This window comes from Frankliniella occidentalis, unplaced genomic scaffold, assembly GCF_000697945.3.
Source record: "Frankliniella occidentalis isolate FOCC.00 unplaced genomic scaffold, Focc_3.1 Scaffold337, whole genome shotgun sequence".
Taxonomy (NCBI): domain Eukaryota; kingdom Metazoa; phylum Arthropoda; class Insecta; order Thysanoptera; family Thripidae; genus Frankliniella; species Frankliniella occidentalis.
In genome coordinates this window covers 9,001-27,460 of record NW_026267460.1, presented here as the reverse complement: position 1 = coordinate 27,460, position 18,460 = coordinate 9,001, and the positions used below count along the sequence as shown (strand labels likewise).

The 18,460-nt window shown below is 37.6% G+C and overlaps 5 protein-coding genes across 7 annotated transcripts in view; 1 reads left to right on the top strand and 4 right to left on the bottom strand.

Annotated features, from left to right (window-relative positions):
• Window positions 1–6: 6 nt before the first annotated feature.
• LOC113218032 (28S rRNA (cytosine-C(5))-methyltransferase) lies at window positions 7–3,434 on the bottom strand. Its single transcript, XM_026438177.2, has 6 exons — window positions 3,220–3,434; window positions 2,828–3,086; window positions 1,507–1,793; window positions 1,315–1,430; window positions 1,050–1,222; window positions 7–922 (listed from the first exon to the last, which is right to left on the bottom strand). Exons 1-6 carry the CDS (start codon window positions 3,349–3,351, stop codon window positions 9–11), a joined length of 1,881 nt encoding a protein of 626 aa, XP_026293962.1. The 5' UTR covers window positions 3,352–3,434; the 3' UTR covers window positions 7–8.
• On the bottom strand, window positions 2,059–3,529 carry LOC113218037 (uncharacterized). Of its 2 annotated transcripts, none has more exons than XM_026438182.2 (2): window positions 3,431–3,529; window positions 2,059–2,787 (listed from the first exon to the last, which is right to left on the bottom strand). In XM_026438182.2, the coding sequence occupies exon 2, from the start codon at window positions 2,716–2,718 to the stop codon at window positions 2,437–2,439; it is 282 nt and encodes a 93-aa protein (XP_026293967.1). In that variant the 5' UTR covers window positions 2,719–2,787; window positions 3,431–3,529; the 3' UTR covers window positions 2,059–2,436. The 2 variants fall into 2 exon arrangements, with proteins under 2 accessions (XP_026293967.1, XP_026293966.1); XM_026438181.2 differs by having other exon boundaries at window positions 2,059–2,790; window positions 3,431–3,525.
• Window positions 3,530–3,605: 76 nt separating this feature from the next.
• On the top strand, window positions 3,606–4,734 carry LOC113218035 (protein BUD31 homolog). Its single transcript, XM_026438180.2, has 4 exons — window positions 3,606–3,836; window positions 3,920–4,042; window positions 4,130–4,296; window positions 4,586–4,734. Exons 1-4 carry the CDS (start codon window positions 3,743–3,745, stop codon window positions 4,634–4,636), a joined length of 435 nt encoding a protein of 144 aa, XP_026293965.1. The 5' UTR covers window positions 3,606–3,742; the 3' UTR covers window positions 4,637–4,734.
• On the bottom strand, window positions 4,718–7,425 carry LOC113218033 (cytokine receptor-like factor 3). 2 transcript variants are annotated; one of them, XM_052274120.1, is made up of 9 exons: window positions 7,145–7,425; window positions 6,862–7,001; window positions 6,484–6,773; window positions 6,219–6,399; window positions 5,958–6,127; window positions 5,782–5,864; window positions 5,561–5,691; window positions 5,365–5,473; window positions 4,718–5,278 (listed from the first exon to the last, which is right to left on the bottom strand). In XM_052274120.1, exons 2-9 carry the CDS (start codon window positions 6,967–6,969, stop codon window positions 5,037–5,039), a joined length of 1,314 nt encoding a protein of 437 aa, XP_052130080.1. In that variant the 5' UTR covers window positions 6,970–7,001; window positions 7,145–7,425; the 3' UTR covers window positions 4,718–5,036. The 2 variants fall into 2 exon arrangements, with proteins under 2 accessions (XP_052130080.1, XP_026293963.1); XM_026438178.2 differs by having other exon boundaries at window positions 7,096–7,424.
• A 373-nt stretch (window positions 7,426–7,798) lies between these two features.
• Window positions 7,799–18,460, bottom strand: part of LOC113218129 (myosin heavy chain, non-muscle) — a gene marked incomplete at its 5' end in the record, with an annotated part of 13,837 nt that continues 3,175 nt past the window's right edge. The window contains 19 exon segments of the mRNA XM_052274119.1: window positions 7,799–9,654; window positions 9,754–9,917; window positions 10,011–10,318; window positions 10,398–10,540; window positions 10,631–11,223; window positions 11,312–11,692; window positions 11,765–12,310; window positions 12,395–12,704; window positions 12,788–13,159; window positions 13,247–13,356; window positions 13,460–13,690; window positions 13,784–14,029; window positions 14,114–14,376; window positions 14,464–14,737; window positions 14,818–15,066; window positions 15,150–15,832; window positions 15,933–16,095; window positions 16,181–16,273; window positions 17,583–17,606. Coding sequence (XP_052130079.1) covers window positions 9,519–9,654; window positions 9,754–9,917; window positions 10,011–10,318; window positions 10,398–10,540; window positions 10,631–11,223; window positions 11,312–11,692; window positions 11,765–12,310; window positions 12,395–12,704; window positions 12,788–13,159; window positions 13,247–13,356; window positions 13,460–13,690; window positions 13,784–14,029; window positions 14,114–14,376; window positions 14,464–14,737; window positions 14,818–15,066; window positions 15,150–15,832; window positions 15,933–16,095; window positions 16,181–16,273; window positions 17,583–17,606 — 5,289 coding nt within the window.

Genomic DNA, 18,460 nt, shown 5'->3' with positions numbered 1-18,460 from the left:
ATGATACATTACTCAGAATTTCTCTTGTTCTTTTTCTTTTTCTTCTTTGAAATGGATTCGACTGGGGCACTTTCAATGGAGTCTTGAGCCACGATATTATCACCATCTGCATCCTCGTCCAACTCGTTGGACTTTTTCTTCTTTTTTTTCTTCTTAGAAATGCTATCTGTGAAATTGTTTTCATGTATATTTCCCGTTTCTGTCAGGTGTTCTTCATCAATATGAGACTTTCTTTTCTTTTTCTTTTCTGTACACGGCTCTAGAGGTATAAAATCCTCATTGGTCTCTTGTTCTTTATCCACTTTCTTTTTTTTTGACTTTTTACTTGACTTTGATTCCTGAATAGTATCACCATTAAGTTCATTGGCACTTCCATTTTCTAATGCAGTATTAAAATTACCCATAGCTCTTTTCATTCTTTCAAAAGCTGGGTTGACTGGTTCTGGAGCACGAACAGTCTCTTCATCAGTTGCCTTCTTATTGTCTTTTTTCTTTTTCTTTTTTTTCAAGTCCTCTTTACCAACTTCCACTTGAGTCAAATCAATGGGCTCCTTCAAAACATACTCATTTTCTGTGCGCTCAAACACTGCTACAAAGAACCCGTTAGTCAAATCCACTTCTGGCCTAGCATAAAGTCCACAGTCACCTTGTTCATAAGAATTGGAACCTCTCTTCATCCACTGGGTGCAATTAGAAGGAACTATTGCTTTGAAATTAGGGGGAGTTGATTTTAAAACTTCCTCCATTACAGCTTCATTTTCTTCAGGACATAAAGAGCAGGTTGAGTAAACAATCCTTTTAACATTTGGAAAATTTTGCATAGCGTGGCGGAGAATGGCACATTGAAACCCAGCTAGCTTCTCTAAACGAGCCTTTGATACATCTTCTGTGTCACTAAACAATTCCTTGCGACTAGTCATCCCTGAAAACCAACACACAATCAAAAATTGTAGGATATCAGTGAAACAATCAGCAGTTTCACTTATTGTTAGTATCAAAAAGAAACTGTAATCACACAGATGCTTTAAAAAAACAGCACAGGAACTAACCTGTGCCTGAGCATGTAGGATCCACAATTATATACTCTACATCAGGAAGGTCTTTATGAGTGAAGTCTAAAGAACTTCCACAGATGGGTTTGACACAGGTGGCTTCTGCTTGAGAAACAATTTGGCAAAGACTGTCAAACCGAGCAGGGTGCTTCTCTATGGCATATATAGTCCTACATGTAGACAAGAACAGGGCTTATTATACATTTAAAACTATGTGATGATCAGTACGTAAATATTGTATCTAGTTCAGTTTATACCTTACCCTATATTGTTGAGAGTTGCAGCAATGTGAGTTGTCTTCATGCCAGGAGCAGCACACATATCTAACACAGTGCTACCAAGTGGGGCATTCAGTAAGAAGGCTGACATGCAACTTGCCTGGAAAAGAATTATAAATTTTAAATTTTGAATAATTCACAATAAACTGAAATCAGTGGACTAGGAAAAGTATTACCTTATCTTGTAAAAGAATAGAGCCTGTATGATAGAGTTCTATGTTATAAAACTCCATGTTTCCAGGAAATACCAAAAGATTAGGGATATGAATGTCTTTGATAAATTCCCTCTCAGACAATGAAGATATTTTTTGGAGAAAATGACTGTACTTCTTATCCTCAGAGGTTCCAACATCTTCCACAGTTTGTAAATGCCATCCCTCTTGGAGAAAAAAGTTAATAACTTCATCTTCCGATGCTTTCAGTGTGTTGATGCGTATAAATCTGGGACGACTAGCTCTGGAAGCTAAGAAAAAAAATATATATATAATTACTGGTCTTGTCTTATGAAAAAGATAGTTAGATAATTGTGCATACACATCTGCCTTGATCATTGTTTAAAAAATTAGTTCATGATGAGATGATGGATTTGTTGGTAAGGTAATCAAAAGGGGAAGACAGTAGGAACAAAGTAAATTTAAAAGAAAGGGTGGAAATTACTTAAGAGATTGAAAATGAACTAGGCAATTTTTTTATAGGGCACTGAGTGGGTCAATATCATGGTACACAAATTCTGCACAATATAAAAGAAGTTTATTTTCTAGCAATCAGTGATGATGATTAGAGTACAAACATGTCAGTTGTCATTTATCTGCATTAGAATATTTTTTTTGTGAATTAAACAATTTCTAGATGGATTTATCACAATTATTAGACTAACCGTTGTTCATCTAGATACAATCTACTGGTTTTACATCCCACATGTGGCACTATAATATGGTTTGTAGCTTAAATTGAAAATAATACAAATATTAAAATTGAAAATCAAAATGGCATAACTAGTTACAAAATGGAATGTGCAGCTGTTGTGGTTACCATAACATGACTGAGGCAAAACCCAGTAGCATTATTGAGGTAGAGATAGTTGGACACATATTTCGTTTTAAGGTTCAGTCTGTCTTTTTGTCATTTTCTCCAGAAAAACCTACTGTGCTCTCAGACTCAATTGGGTCAACAGGTTCACGGAAAGCCCTCCACACGTAAGAGAAGACTATGACATTGACAACTACAACTGATGCTCCGACTGACCAAGCAGTCTGAGCAAAGCCTGTTACATGTAAATGTTCCCTAATATATTGCTTGGTTGCAAAAAAGGCTATAAAAGGTAAAGTGAACATAAGAAGACTGTAAAATAAAAGAATTCCAAAGGTTGCAGCTGAAGAATTCCCCATGATGAGATGAGAGAGGATGAAGATGCTTCAGACAAATGAAGGAAAATGTGTGGAGACACGGAGGAAATCCTGCTGTACAAACAGAAAAGAAAACACAATTTCAACAAACCTGCTTGTGGTAGATTGATGGATAAGTTATTTTGCTCTGAAAGAAACTGGGATTTGTAGCTTTGAACTATCTTCAAAGGCATGGCTGGACCAGAGAGAGGGCGCTGTCGCCACACAAGCTCGGTTATAAGAACACGCGCAAGCCATGGATCCAAACGAGGCTCTTTAATTAAAATTTGAGTTTGGCGTAGAAGTGCATCAAGCTCAGAACCATGACGAAGAGTCTCAGCCACCAATGCATACAGGCTTTTCAGCAAACTCTGTATGGAAAATAAAATCAACTCTTTTTGTAATACATGCAAACAGAAATTAACCTCATTGAAACAGATTTTGAGTTTGCTTAAAAATGAAAAAAAAAAAGTATGTTTGAGTGAAATAAATTGGCCAACATACCCTCTGTTTGGATTGAAACACAAGACCTTTAAAACTTCCTCCTTCCTCTCTAACTTTTTGAACAATCTTTCCAGCCTCTTTATACAAACGGGGTACTCTCGCAGTTGAGTGCCGAAACTTTGTTTCAGACATTACTATTTCGGGTGCTTGCGCAAAATAATAAGAAATATAGAAAACACACAGTAGTGTAATTGATCAACTTGAATATAACCTGTTTTTTTCACGTTGGACAGCAGAAATCAACAATCAACAGAGCTAAACAAGACGGGTGGCGGATCCAGAACTCGTGGTTGGATGTGGAGTGGAAACAACGCGTAGTGTGTCTATTTGCAGAACATGAAAGGGATCTGAATGCCGATATCAACTGTCTGTCATTTTTGTTTCCTAAACGACGTCAGTGTTGAAATTGTGAAATTGGTGAAATCAATCCATCCATCAGTCAGATTCCCGAACATTGTCAGCATTGTGACGCTGCCTGTGGTTTGTAAACTCTACGAATTTAACCAAGCGTTTCTACATTAAAATGCCGAAAGTGCGAAGAAGTCGGAAGCCCCCTCCAGAAGGTTGGGAACTGATTGAGCCAACATTGGACGAACTTGAACAGAAAATGCGTGAAGGTAGGGTTAGAAAAGTGTTTATTTACATTCGTAGCACATCAGCTTATTGTGATTCTTATCCCATGTTTTCTCGTTTTATATAGCTGAAAGCGAACCACATGAAGGGAAACGTAAGGTGGAAGCGTTATGGCCAGTCTTTCGAATTCACCATCAGAAATCTCGTTACATTTATGATCTCTACTACCGTAGGAAAGCTATTAGCAAAGGTAAGTTTTGTTTCATATTGTCTCTGACTGTTTTGTAAAAGTACTATGAACTATCCGTTTATCTTCTTTATTCTTTAAAATTTCCAGAGCTGTACGACTTTTGCTTGAAAGAAAATATTGCTGATGCAAATTTGATTGCTAAGTGGAAAAAACAAGGCTATGAAAATCTGTGTTGTCTGAGATGCATACAAACCAGAGATACCAATTTTGGGACCAGTTGCATTTGCAGAGTACCCAAAGCCAAGCTGGAAGAGGTATGTCTGATAGGTCTGTCTTTTTTACAGACCATTTCGCTGGACCTGCTAATTGCGATATTCTCGTTAAACAAATACATGGAAGTCATCTAAAACCGGTTCTAGCGGCTTTATTACATCAAAAAAGTGTACCAAAGAATTCGTCATTTCGGAACAGATTCTAGGACTCTATGTAGGGTAAATTTTGATTTGAAATAGCTGACTTCTGTTTCATTTGTTTTTCGAGAGGTACGAGTGGAATGGTCTTTTGTTTCCCATGCACTTTCATCTAATCTTCTGACATTTCCAGGGACGCATTGTGGAATGCATTCATTGTGGCTGCCGTGGTTGTTCAGGATAAAATGATAACTTATTGATTTTGTATATATGTAATGTATCTTAGTTTTACTATACCCCAATGACTATGAACTTTACTAAAGTATTCTTTTCTTTGATTAACATTGTTTTTGATTTATTGCTCTCATAAGTTACAAAAATAATCTGAGGAATAACTCTCGTTACAATTATTTATCACAAGACACAGAGAAGAGAAGTAAAGAGTAATATTACAGGCAACAGAGATACTGCTTCAGACTACATTAAAAAATTAAAAGAAACAAATATTGGTAAAGTTTCCTGATTGTAGCTAATAGGAAGAACTGAATTTAAACATATCACTAACAAATAACACTTTTTGTGAATCAAATGTAGACAATTATACTAAGAAACAATTACAATCATTACATAATAAAAACACTGCATTATTCAACAAGGATTTTCCATCCTTTAGACTGAAAACTGATTGCAAAATACAACTTGGGAGGTGTTGTTTCATTTGCTACACAGACAGGAGTCCAATCATATATCACAGTTTTGTCTGCTGTCCCAATATGCATTCGCAGCTTGTCTTCACGGATAAGCTCACAAAGGAAACATACTTTGGCACCAACTTTCAATGGGGGCAATTTCATCATTTTTTCAACTCCATCTACAAATATACTTCCTGAAAAATTAATACCAGATTATGGAATAGATAAGTAACTTAAATGTTCACCATTGACTAAGTATTATTTTCTAATAATAACCAACCTTCAGCATTTAAGAACAACATTCCAGGTTGCATTAGACTTCCATCTTTGATTGGTCCACTGCATAAAACCAAGCCTTGTTCCACACCCTTGTTCCCACATTCTAACACCTGTTTGGTAAAAAGATCAAGAGGACAGTTAAGAAATCATACATTTCAAAAAAGAAATTAATAAAATAGTGAATAACAGATACTGACAGTGAATTCAATACAGTGTCCAGGTCCAAACTGGGCTGAGCAAGAACATAGCATGGAAGATTCATTTGAAATCTTACACGCAATTTTACCCTCATTAGTAACAGAATAGTTTGGATTATTTTGAGTCCAGCCTATATGCACAGAAAAGAGAAAAGAAAAAAATATTATGACAGAATTGGGAATGATAAATATTAATTGAAGTTGATTATTATTTTACTTACTGAAAGGGGTAATGTTGCTACTACCAACTCTTGGCAAACTCCAGGCACTCCAGTCAGATTCGCCTTCCACCAGGCAACTTACCCTAAGTAATGGTGCAAAGATAAAATAAAAATGAAAACTCATATTTTTGAGGGACACCCTGTATTTTTGGATCTTCTTCATCATGATAGCTTACCTAAATGTGTAAGTAGAAGAAGGACGTAAGTCTCTAACAAGATACTGTGTATCAGGTCCTTCATACACATCATGAAAATTAGTATCCATTAAATGAGGTTGGTTGCGAATATCTCCATAGGCATATTGCAGGCGAAAGGCGTGGATATCTACTGAGTGTTCAAAGTCAATCTAGATAAAAAATAATTAAATTGCAAATTTAGAGGCCAAATGATAGATAAATGTAAATCAAATTTCGTCAGCAGAGTAAAATAGTTCTTACTTCTTCCCAGTGGACAAGTAACGCTCCTGGTTTTTCATCCATTTGTGTTATTTGCACTGGACCCATCCTTGAAACTCTTCCAAGTGACTGAACACTTTTTCCAATTTGATCCTCAATGCCAACAACATTACATTGAAATGAGACATAAGGAACCTCTTCTAACTGTGGTACAGCAGGCAAACTAAGGTCCAAGAAAGATGAGAAAGGTTGGTATAATAACAGTAAAGTTGTAAGTTAAAATAACAAAAGTTTGAGAAGTGCAGACCTTCCAAGAAAAGATGCCTTCTCACAAAACTTTTCAGTGCTTTCTGAGACTGCCATACCACCAATCCTTAGGATATCCCCTCCCTCAGCGATATAAGTTTTGGTATTGGCAAGTTTTGAAGCAATTACATCTCGACATGCCCGAAGAGGAGCAAGTCCATCTTGACGTATTGTAGAAATTTCAGAAAGCAATGACTCTTTTCGCTTATTTAAAACATCCAGAATGGAATCTGACAGCTGATTGAATGTCTTAACCACTTCATTGGTACTTTGAGACGCACTAGACTCAACCTGAAAATATAAGAAAACAGTTTGATTGCTGCATAAACAAGAAAGAAGTAACTACATTAATCTAGTTTGGAGAGTGAAACCTGTGTACCTGGTGCTCAGCTGCCTCAACTGATTTCACCAATTCCTCCAACCTGGTAACGTATTCTCTAGCAGAATCCATTGTATCTCTTAAAGACTCCTCCGGCAAACTAGACATCTTGCCCTATTATCTCTTGAAATGGAAGTCGACTGTAACAATCAATTCGAAGTAAACACAGAACTTACATCCAAGTAAAAAAATAATTGTACTTTCTTTTGAGGTTAGATACAAAATGAGACGCACATTAAAAGGTGATCAGAGGTTCAGCTATGAACAACAATCCTTTTCTTACAAAGTTGTGTTTGGCAGAGAGTTTTCAATGTAAACAAAATCTAATTCAAGCAAATGGAAATAAATAAATAAACAATCGGCTCACGCCTGCTGGAAGTGACAGCGAGCGAAAAATGACACATTCCTTAACAAAGGCGGAGGGAGAAGTGGGGGGGGGGGGGGCATTCTTGGCAGCTAAACTCTCAGACCAGACTCTAGGCAGGAACAATGTGTTATGAAGGATATGTGCGCTTCGTCACTTGACCACTTCATTTTCCACGAATTATGTCTGAATAGGGTATTTCAGAGCTGGAGGTGAAGAAGTAAAATGGAAGAACAAAACGCGCACTGCGCATGAGCAGACGCCCCCCACTCCACCCCCTGCTTCCCCCACTCCGCGTCTGCGCATGAGCAGTGCGCGTTTTGTTCTTCCATTTTACTTCTTCACCTCCAGCTCTGAAATACCCTATTGTTTGAGTATGTGACAGCCTATAATTTGTTACTGATTCTTTGAATTATATGTGCTCATCCCCTTTTCCTCTCACATTCACATTATCCCTCCTTTTCCATCACCTGTTTGGATAAGGTGAAATGAAAAGCCAACACTCAGTACACACAGTGATTAATCTCAAATGAAGGGATCCAAGGGAAAGAGATCCAAAAAATCAAAACAATATATAATAAAATTGGGTTTATTCAGCATGGTTTTGAACAAGATTCAGACCGAATAAATGATCTGATATTAATTAATAAGTATGTCAGACTGACTCTGAATCCCATACCTGTAAGACAGTTCATTTTTAATTACATCAATGCATTCCAGTTATGGTTATAAATCATTTTTAGCTATATACAATACTCTATCACTTTCTCACACGTTTAACAACCCCATTCATTCATTTTATGATTTCACCCTATGCAACAGTGTATTTTTTTAAAATAAAAAGATGGTAGACAATTACATAAAAGAGTGAGCTTGATCACTTTAAATTATAAACGAAAACATTTTGAAAATATCTAAAACAATTTATACACATTTTATTACAACACTGAAAAGGCAACAAAATTTGTTAGATTCAGTTATCTGCTTCACAAAATAACTGAGCTTAAAATACCTAAAACTGCATCAGTATTGAGCCAGAACTGAGGGACACAGTGCAAATTAGTTTCAAGAATAAATTGCCATTAAGAGCAGAAAGAACTAACCTTTAGCATTATCTTTGAATCTCACAAAACACATACCTTGCATTTAGGTACTTATAAAAACCAGTCTGGCTCAAGTTCTACAAAGAGTGCACCTTCAAGCACTCTCTAGAACTGATACCAGATCAATAATGGCTCTACATATCACACACCAAGGAACCCATGTGTTTCCCACCAACTTTACCCCTAACGCGGGGTACAGTTAATGGCACAGTGGCACAGCATGTAACAGTGACTAAAAAGGAAGGAGGCCAATACCCCTGACACTTCATCCAAAGTACCAAAGGAACAAGCCTACTCAAGAAAAGACATGCAGTACAAAAAAAATAGCAGTCTCTTCTCTAAGTGGTCCTCTTGAATGTGGCTAATCTGAGATGCAAATTTAATCCTATGAAGTTAAGATAATTTAATAAGGTTAGTTAAACAAAAGCTAACTGCATCAAAACTATCTTTCCATAGATTGTTTTGGAATGACATTTTTTTTAATTAAAAAAAGGGCCCAAAACCGGGGGAATGTTCTGTACCACCTCCTACAATTTCAGATCTCTTTACTTTAAACATGATAAAATAAGTTAATGTAATGTAGACTTTTCCAATATAGTCAGTCATAAGAAATTCCATTGTAAGTAACAAACCATTAAGCAGAATCCCTCAGGATAAAAATGTTTTAACAACATACATGGTATTATTTGTGACAATACTATTCACATGATTGCCATGATGTGAATGCCATTATAAATGAGGCAGGCAATAAAATTAGTGCCCAATTTAATTACAATACTTATCATTTTTATCAATTGTGGTTAAATTCTTATACTATCTACAAATGCACAACTGAAACAAATATGTGGGTGGATGAAATCATACAAAAATATGTTGCGGATTCAACCACAATATTCATGACAGCATACATGAGGCACCAAGGAAGACACAGCTGGCGATCCACACCAGCAAAACAGCACATCAGTCACTATACTTTCCAGTTTTATATAAAAAAAAGAAACCACGAGGTATAAAAAGATATAATACTACATCTGCAGCACAGCGCAGTGTTCAAAAGAGTGTTTGAAATACCAAGACACTCAACATTAACAACTTATGGCAGCAAACTTGAACCAAATGTTCCCAAAGTAGCATTGATGAGTTACTTTAAGAGTTATAAGGACTCATACAAAATGACAACAAACGCTGGTCTAGTTGGCAACTTCTTCCCCATCAATGGACTCATCTTGGGCTAGGGAATCATCAGCACCAGTGGGAATAGAACCTCTTATAGCTGAACTCAACCTTGAACCAACTAATCCACCAATGCCAGTACTTGGTCCCCGTCTAGAAAATTCAGATACAAAATGTACCATAGGTATTAATTAATAGAATATTTAAAAAGCAGACTGATCAGATTTAAGGAGAGGCAAGAAATGTACATACCTCAGTTTATTTTTAAGGTTGGTGAGCTCCCGAGACATGGACTCGTGTGATTCCATCATGTCCTCCATTTCTCGCTGCGCCTTTCGCTTCTGAGCTTTTTCTCTTGCTATTTCTTCTTCTGCTTCTTCAATTTGACGTTTAAGCATTTTAACTTTAGTGTTCACCTGTATCAAAGATATGGAGGTGCAGTTATTCAGTAAAGATACAACAATCATATTGGCAAAAGTACTTAATTCAATACAGTCAGGGAAGTGTACCTTTTCTACTTGCTCCTTATATTGGTCCGCATGTCTTCGCTCATCCTCCAGCTGCATTGCAAGTTCCTTTAATTTCTTATCAAGCTTACGGTTAAGCTTCTGCTGTGTAAACCTCTCCTTAGTTTCACTATCAAGCTGTTCTTCAAGATTATTGATCTTGGACTCAAGGGTTGCAAGTGTTGCTTTGGTCTTAGTTCGCTGGTTTGTTTCCATTTCAGTCAACTTAGCCTTCAACTCCTTATTTTGGCGTTCCAAAACATTGCGATGGCTTTCAAGTTTTTGAGTTTGAGAACGCTCAGATGCAAGATCTGTGGAGTAAGTTGAAATATAAGACAACGTTTCTCTTTATAATATCATGATGTAGAAGGACAGTTTATGAAAATATACCTGTAGTGAGCTGTTCTATAGTGATTTGAGCCTTTCTTGCTCTATCCATGAGCATTTCAGAATTGCTGTGCTCTTCTTCAAGCTCCTCTTCAAGCTGAGCAATGTGGGCCTCCAAACGTCTCTTTTCATCAACCAGAAGTGTTCTATAAAATTAAAAGGTAAAGTTATTTTTAATGAGACAACTTATTCAGCAAGTGAAAGAAGTAAAAGATGAAGTCATACATAATACATACCCTTTGTTGGCACTGTTGCTAATTTCTTCTTGAAGTTCATCCCTTTCAGCTTCAGCAGCACGACGGCACCTCTCTGCACTCGCCAAGTCCTCTGTCATTTGCAGCATTTCAGCTTCTAGGGATTTCAATTTCCTTTCTGCTTCCTTTGCTACAATGGCCAGCTCATCACGAGCAGAACGAGCTTCTTCAGCATCCCGTGAGCTATCCTTGACTTGTACCTGCAATTTTTTCAACTGTTTCAAAGCATCTTCCTTTACTTTACTATGCATTTCCAGTTGCTGTTCCATGTCCTTATAATCTGCCTCAAGCTTCTTGCGAGATGCCAAAGCAGCTGTACGCTGTTTGCGCTCATCTTCAAGTTCTGCTTCAATATCCCGTAATTGTTTAATGAGACCTCTTCTTTTCTCCTCAGCCTGTTCTTCTTTGGCCTGCAATTCACGTTCCAGCTGTGCACGTAATGCTTGCATGTTCACTTCCAACCTTAATTTAGCATCTTCAGTCATTTGTAATTCATCTTCCAGTTCCTCATTTTGTGCTTTCTGCTCAGCTAACTGGCTCTCCAGCACTCTCTTTGCCTTTTCCAACTCATGTACCTAAAATATAGACATAAAAACAATGTCAAATACAGATTTAAAGTTAGAGAGAAACAGTTGTGTGAGCAATTTGAAGAAAACAACTTACATTTTTGTCTGCAGTTCCCTGGTTGTTAGCCAGCTCATCTAGTTCAGCTTGCAGTTGACGTCTTACTCTTTCAAGTTCCTCTATCTTTTCGGTTTGATCTTCTAATTCACGAGTGAGGGAAAGAACTTTAGTTTCCTTTTCCCGAGCTTCTCTTTCGGCAGCATCCCTTTCTGCTGCGTGCTGTTCAGAAATGGCCTTTTCTTCAGAGAGAACCTTGTCAAAGTTGCGCTGTTTCTTCTCCAGCTCTAGAACCTTGGCACGCTGTGTTTCCAGGTCAATATTGGCATCTTCCAATTCGGCCTGTAGCTTTCGTTTGGATTTGTCAAGTTTGTCATTAGCAGCTTGCAACTCTTGAACTTGTCTCTGAAGACTTTCAATATCCTGAAAAATTTGTAAAGAAATTAGTTCAAACATCTTTTCAAAGCTAAAACTTAACACACAAACAAATTATACCTTGGCAATTTTCTTTCTGCTTTCCTCAAGAATTGCAACTTGTTCACCCTCATCATCAGCTCTTTTCTTCAGCTCAATTGCTTGTTGAGTCAGAGCTACAACCTGCTTTTCTAGATTCTTCTTTGCTTCTTCTTCCTCTTCCAATTGTTCATGCAAAGCATCCTTTTCACTTTCCACCTGACGAAGGCGTGAACTAAGAGCTAATTTCTGACGTGTTTCCTCCTCTAACAGTGTTTGCGCTTCCTGAAGCTGAGTTTCCATTGTTGCTGCACTTTTAACAGCAGCACTTGCTCGCATTCCTGCTTCTTCTAATTGGGCATTTATTGATTCCGCTTCAGCCTGCAGTTTAGCAGCTCGTTCAGCGAGCTCTGCTTTAGCTCTGTCTACTTCAGCCACCTTTGCTTGCATTTCTGCAAGCTGTGCTTCTGCTTGTTTCCTTCTCCTTTCAGATTCTTGACGATTAGCACCAACAGACCGCAATTCAGTTGCAAGATCAGCATTTTCTGCTTCCAATGTCTGTTTTACTTTCTCTAATTGGGCTTTGGTCTGAAATAAAAAGAAATAAAATAGAGAGGGTGATTAACAATAAACTAATAGTACTTATTAATGAAAATGCAGCAGCAATAATACCTTCTTTAAGACTTCTAATTGTTCATTAATGGTTGTTATTTCTTGGCTGTGTTTGTGCCTCAAATCAGCCATGGTGACTTCATGAATTTGAGTATCTTCTTCAAGAGATTTCTTTAGAGTTGCTAATTCTTGTTCACGCTTGCTTCGGAGTTCTTGCTGTGCTGCAGTGGTGTCCAAGGAATCCAAGAGCTCATTTTTCAAAGCCTCCAGTTCCTCATTAAGATCCCGCTTCTGTTTCTCAGCTTTGCTCCGGGCAGCCTTTTCAACTTCCAAATCCTCCTGGAGTTCTGCCAGCTGCGATTCCATTTCCCTAAACACACACCAAAATATTAATTCAGGAGACAACAATACATAAAATGCAAGAGACTTACAAGTTCAAGCTGTTACACATACCTCAGTGCTTTCTGAGACTGAGCTTTTCCTGCTCCTTCCTCATCAATTTTCATAAGAGCTTGAGTTAGTTCCTCTTCTCGTTTACCTAATTGGAGCTGCAGCTCTTCAACTTGGGACTTGCGTTCATTAAGCTGTTCACGAAGGTCACTAACTTCTGTTTCAACTTTGCGCTTGCTTCTGTCCATTTCCTGTCTTTGCTGGTGGTCTTTAAGAAGTTTCTCCTCTAGCTCTGCAATTGTGGCTTCATGTTTTGATTTCAATTTGGCCAGATGCTTGGCTTTTTCTTCTTCTTCAGCCAAAGTCTGAGCAAGGTCTGATGCCCTCTCTTCTAAAATTTTCCTTTCTTTCAGAAGCTTCTGGTTCGTGTCTTCACTGAAAAGTAAAATTAGATTTTAAAGAGCAGGTTTATGATTTGTGGTTTATTTTCCATACCAAAGAAAGGAATGAAAGTTATCAAACCTAAGAGCGACATCCTCTTCAAGTTTCTTGAGTTTTGCATCACACTGAACTTTTTCTAGCTGTAGCTTCTGTCTAGCACCTTCTTCTTCCTCCAGTTGCTCTTCCAGATCCTAAAATGTAATTTTACAATGGTAATTAATTATACAAAGAAGCTCTTCCTGATTAGAATACTTTTCTTCATTATTTTTTAAGAGTGGGAAAGTTATGACTTACCTGAATATTGAGTTGCAGTTTCTTCTTTTCATTACTTAAATTAGTGGCCCTTTCTTCTTCCTCTTCAATTCTAGCCTCCATTTCATGCAGTATATCTTCAAGTTCTTGTTTACGCGCGGCTAGGCGGGCTCGCATCTCTTCTGCCTCAGCACATAGTTCAACTTCTGCCTGAAGCTGTTCAGCAAGGACATTTTTCTCTTCCACTGCTGTCTGCAATCTTCTTTCATATTCCTTGAGAAATAAATAAAACATGTCATATTTTGTTTTCTAATAAGATAATGGAAAAATTAATATAACTACCAACAAGAGTAGCCTAACCCTTACCTGAGAACTGCGCAGTTGCATGTCCAACTTTTCACGGATTTGCTTGAGCTCATCCTCTTTTTGGGTCAGTTTCTCTTCCTGTTTAGTTACTTCGAGAAGTGGCTTCACTTTAGTATACAAACGCCACCATTGCCAATTCCTAAGCTTTAAATATGCAGAGCAGTTTCTCTGAATTATACGAATTGCATTTAGCTGTTGCAGGCGTTTCTGATAGTTGCGGCGAGCCAAGTATCCACGGCAGAAGGCCTGAAGAAAAAAAAGAAGTTTGATAAGAATTATAAATAACCACAACAAATATTGTATGACATAGTTGATTGAGAACAGCCATACCTGGAAATTCACAATCAAATCTGTAATCTTATAGTCTCGTTCTTCTTCAAGATGAGCAAGGACACCAGCCCTGAAGAAAATCTTTGACTGACCAACTCTGAAAAGATTTGGATCAAGTTCAAGTGCACTGATCATCTTTTCACATGCCTTCTTTCCATCCATAAAACCTTTAGGTATAACATTGGGTGTAAGAAGCTCATATCGTTGGCGGAACTCTTGGAAGGGAATTCGGTTAGGGAAGCCTTGTCTGCAGATACGAATTCCTGGAAGAGAAGATAGAAACAAATAAGCAACATCACAAAATTAAAAGTTTCATATTAAAATGCCACATTTTAGAACTGATACAATACCTTCTAATACACCATTGCAACGCAATTGGTCAAGAACTAAGGGGGCATCGATTTTCCCAGCACGTTTTTCATGGTTAGGTATGATACACCTAACAAAGTTAGGGTTGGTATTTCGAAGAGTGACCATGAGCTTAGCAAGCTGCTCTTTGTATAGTTGTGACACAGTGCGGAACATTCCCTTGCGGGTCCGTGCACCAAACTGAGTGTCGGTCATGGCTTGCTGCGCCATTCCAACAATTTCAGCGTCTTTCCAAATGTGCATCACAAATGCATCCTGAAGTAAAGAAATGATTAAAACATACATATATGCCCATATCAAAAGCATTAATACATAAACCTAATTAAAGTACATACCTGTGAGTTCTGAAGTAGTGAAACAACATTTTCATTCAAAGGGTCCATATTCTTCATGAGCCATTTGTCAGCTAAATAGTCAACTTTGCCAGCATAATGGATAATGGCAAAATCTGCCTGCCCTCGGAAATCAGTTTTCATGAACTTTGGATGAACATTGTGGGTACCAACAAGTTTCTCAACAAATGTCTTGTCTGTAGCCTTAGGGAACCAACATTCTTCATCTAATAAGGCCATGATACCCATGGGCTGAAAAGAGAAAACCATGTTATTAGTTTTGATTTAAAAATGCAGCAACAACATCAAAAAAGATATCTTTCGATATAAAATACCTTATCAATGAGGTCAATGGTAGGCTGGAGATCAAGACCAAAATCAATGAACTTCCATTCAATACCTTCTCGTTGGTACTCTTCTTGCTCCAAGATGAACATTGTATGATTGAAGAGTTGTTGAAGCTTTTCATTAGTATAATTGATACACAATTGCTCAAAGGAGTTCAGTTCAAAAATTTCAAAACCAGCCATATCTAAGATGCCAATGAAGGAAGCACCCTGACGTTTGGTTCTGTCCAAAGACCTATTGATGCGATTGACAAGCCAGCGGAACATTCGCTCATAGCAAGCTTTAGAGATTGCTTCAACAGCAAATTCAACCTGCTCCTTTGTCTGTGCTTTAGTTACAAAGTCTCGTCCAACTTTGATACGAGGCTTCAAAAAGGCTTTGGTCATTTCTGTGACTCCTAAACCAAGCAAGTGAGCAACTTTCTGGGCTACTGTATTGTCAGGCAGTGTGGCTTGGTCTGAATTACGTTCCTGTTTGAATTGCATACTGCCAAACAGCATTACAGCTGAAACAATCCTAAATATTGAAGAAAGATCTTCTGCTGTCATGCCCATGATTCCCATAGCATTGACTGTGGATCTGAACTCAGCAACTTCATCAACACCAGGCACAGGAAGCATGCCTTGAGATAAAAATGGGTAGCTTTTGGCATCTTCCAAAATGTACTCCTCTGAAAAATGGGAATGAAGAAAAAACACTTGTTACAGACTTTGTATAAAAAACATCAGTATCTTTGAGACAGAAATGCAGGCAATCACTATTATACTGACTTTTCTGTTCAGGTGTGGCCCCAGCAAGAATCTGGTAGAAAATGTGGAAAGTCCTTTCATCTTTAGCTTGTCTGATGGCACGAGACTTTTCAAGGAGGTAGGTTTCAATATTTGCCCCTGCAATGAACCCTGATGCATCAAAGTTGATGCGGATGAATTTACCCTGGAAAAACAGATTATGAGTGTTATTAAAGAAGCAGTGCCTCACTGTGGCATGATGACATTCAAATTAATAAAGTAACACTTACGAATCTTGAAGAGTTGTCATTTTTGACTGTCTTTGCATTCCCGAAGGCTTCAAGAATAGGATTGGCTTGGAGCAACTGCTGTTCAAGTTCGCCCTAGATATAACAAAAAACACATTTCATTAGCTATACATTAAATGCAAAAAATTTTTGAAAGTTACAAAAGCACAGGTTACTACTTGTTGAAGCTTGGCAAATTTATCACAACCACTTCTCACACAATATTTGAAATTGCATTTATCGAAAAACAATAAAAGCAAAGTAGTTTAATATTTATAAAATAGACAAGGGCTGTAGGAAAAAACGCACCAACAATAGATAGAAAACAAAGGAACTGACTTAAGCGAGGGTAATACTGCAAAAGTTAATCACTACACTTCACCACCACCACCAACACCACCCCACCAATGACAAAAATCTACAGATGAGATTGCAGAAAAGTAAGAGTTTGGGTTAAATTGCAAAACTGATTTATTTTTGAACCCAAGCACAATTAAGCTCTAGATAGACATACTTAAAAGCACAGCAAAAGAGAACAGGTTAGAGGTAACAAAACTGTAGTCACTACCAGATGCACAGATAAGTAATTCAGTGGAATAGTCCAGACATGTTTTATCACTATGAATTTCACTGCACTGCACTTTGTTATTTAAATGAAAAATATTCTTTTAAATTACTGCTGTAATCTCTTCAATATTCACACAAAACAAATCATTACCCATTGGTTATACCTACCGCGAGACACGGTGCCGCCTATGCAAGCATGAAACAAATGTTAAAGACTTTAATGACAAGCACAAGACAATGTTAAACTAATTTGACTTTGACATTTCCTAACCATGTAATTTAAATCAATATTTATAGAAGGCATCCAAAAACTGTCAAAACAAATAATTATTTACAATATTAAAAAAATAAAAAATAAATGAAGTTACTGAATACAGATACAAGCAAAAGTAGCCTTTAACCATTTAAGAACCAAAAGCTAGCAACAAAAATCTATCACAAAATTAAACTTGAAAAAAAGGGAAACAAATGGAGAAGCTATGAAAGGCACTGTAGCATCTGGTGAGAAAATCTGAACAGCGAAAGTGCAGAATGTAGAAATAAAGAGGGACACAAAGAAAAGAATAAGACTTGAGTAATTATGGAAGAACCAAGCAAACACATGCAACTAGGTATCTTTCACATGCAGCAATTAAGTTAAGTTTAAATTTAAACCTGTTGACATACAAGTCAAGGCTTAATTTACCATCAGAATTCTACATGAAAATAAGAACCTATGATTTATTGAAAAGGTGATGCAGACTACAAGGTTGAGAGATGCAAATGCCTACTAATTTTAAAGCCAATAGAGCATAATTTGTAATGTAGCTATACTGTACATAATTTTGTAAATACTTACAATGATCAGGGCAGGACTTGGAGGCTGCCATGATGCAACAGAAGAGCAAGAGGGTTGCGGTGCATGAACACATCCACCAAAATATGCAAGAAAACATATGCCAAATAAGTTTCAAAAGAAAAGTTGACCAAGTTATAATACCAGTATTTGTGCAATTGGCTTGAATCTTTTTGGAGAATACCTCACTGAATCCAGTTTAGATAGAATATACTGAGAACACTGTACATTAAGTTATGAGCAGGTATTGAAGGAGGCTTCCTCCAAATACGCTAGATAGACATAGGCCAAGAAAGATTCCAATTCCACTGTTTGATAGTTTTCAAGAAAGGTACCACACGGTAAACTAGCTAAGTGTGTGAATGTATTAATTCGGGTGACAGCTACACCAGTACATAGTCGCCATGGCCATCACTGAAAAGCAGCAACAGCATGCACCACACACACATCCAAAGGGTAATACGGCGCGACCAGGGGCAAAAGGATATCTAAGACGTGATTGATAATACGCGCCTCATAAAACAGTTGATTGATTTTATTTCTCGGAATGCATCATATACCGTTTCAATTGGAGCAGCAAGCAGATCAGACAGACAAGAGGGCACCACACAGCTTTATATTTTTGCAGAGGGCCAAAAAGGGGAGGGGAGATGTGACAATTGCGCAAACCCAACAACCAATAATAAAATAAATAAAAAGAAGCTAGTTTAATCAGATAAATCGATTCGTGAGCACTTCACGGTTCAGGCTGGGCTCCTATACGAGTTGTCCACACACGGGCGTAACGCGGGGGTCCTAACGAGAGTTCCGGGTCCTATGTGAGGCAACAAGTGCGAAAATATGGTCTGGTCTAGTCAGTCCTGCCCTCTCGCGTCCCGCCC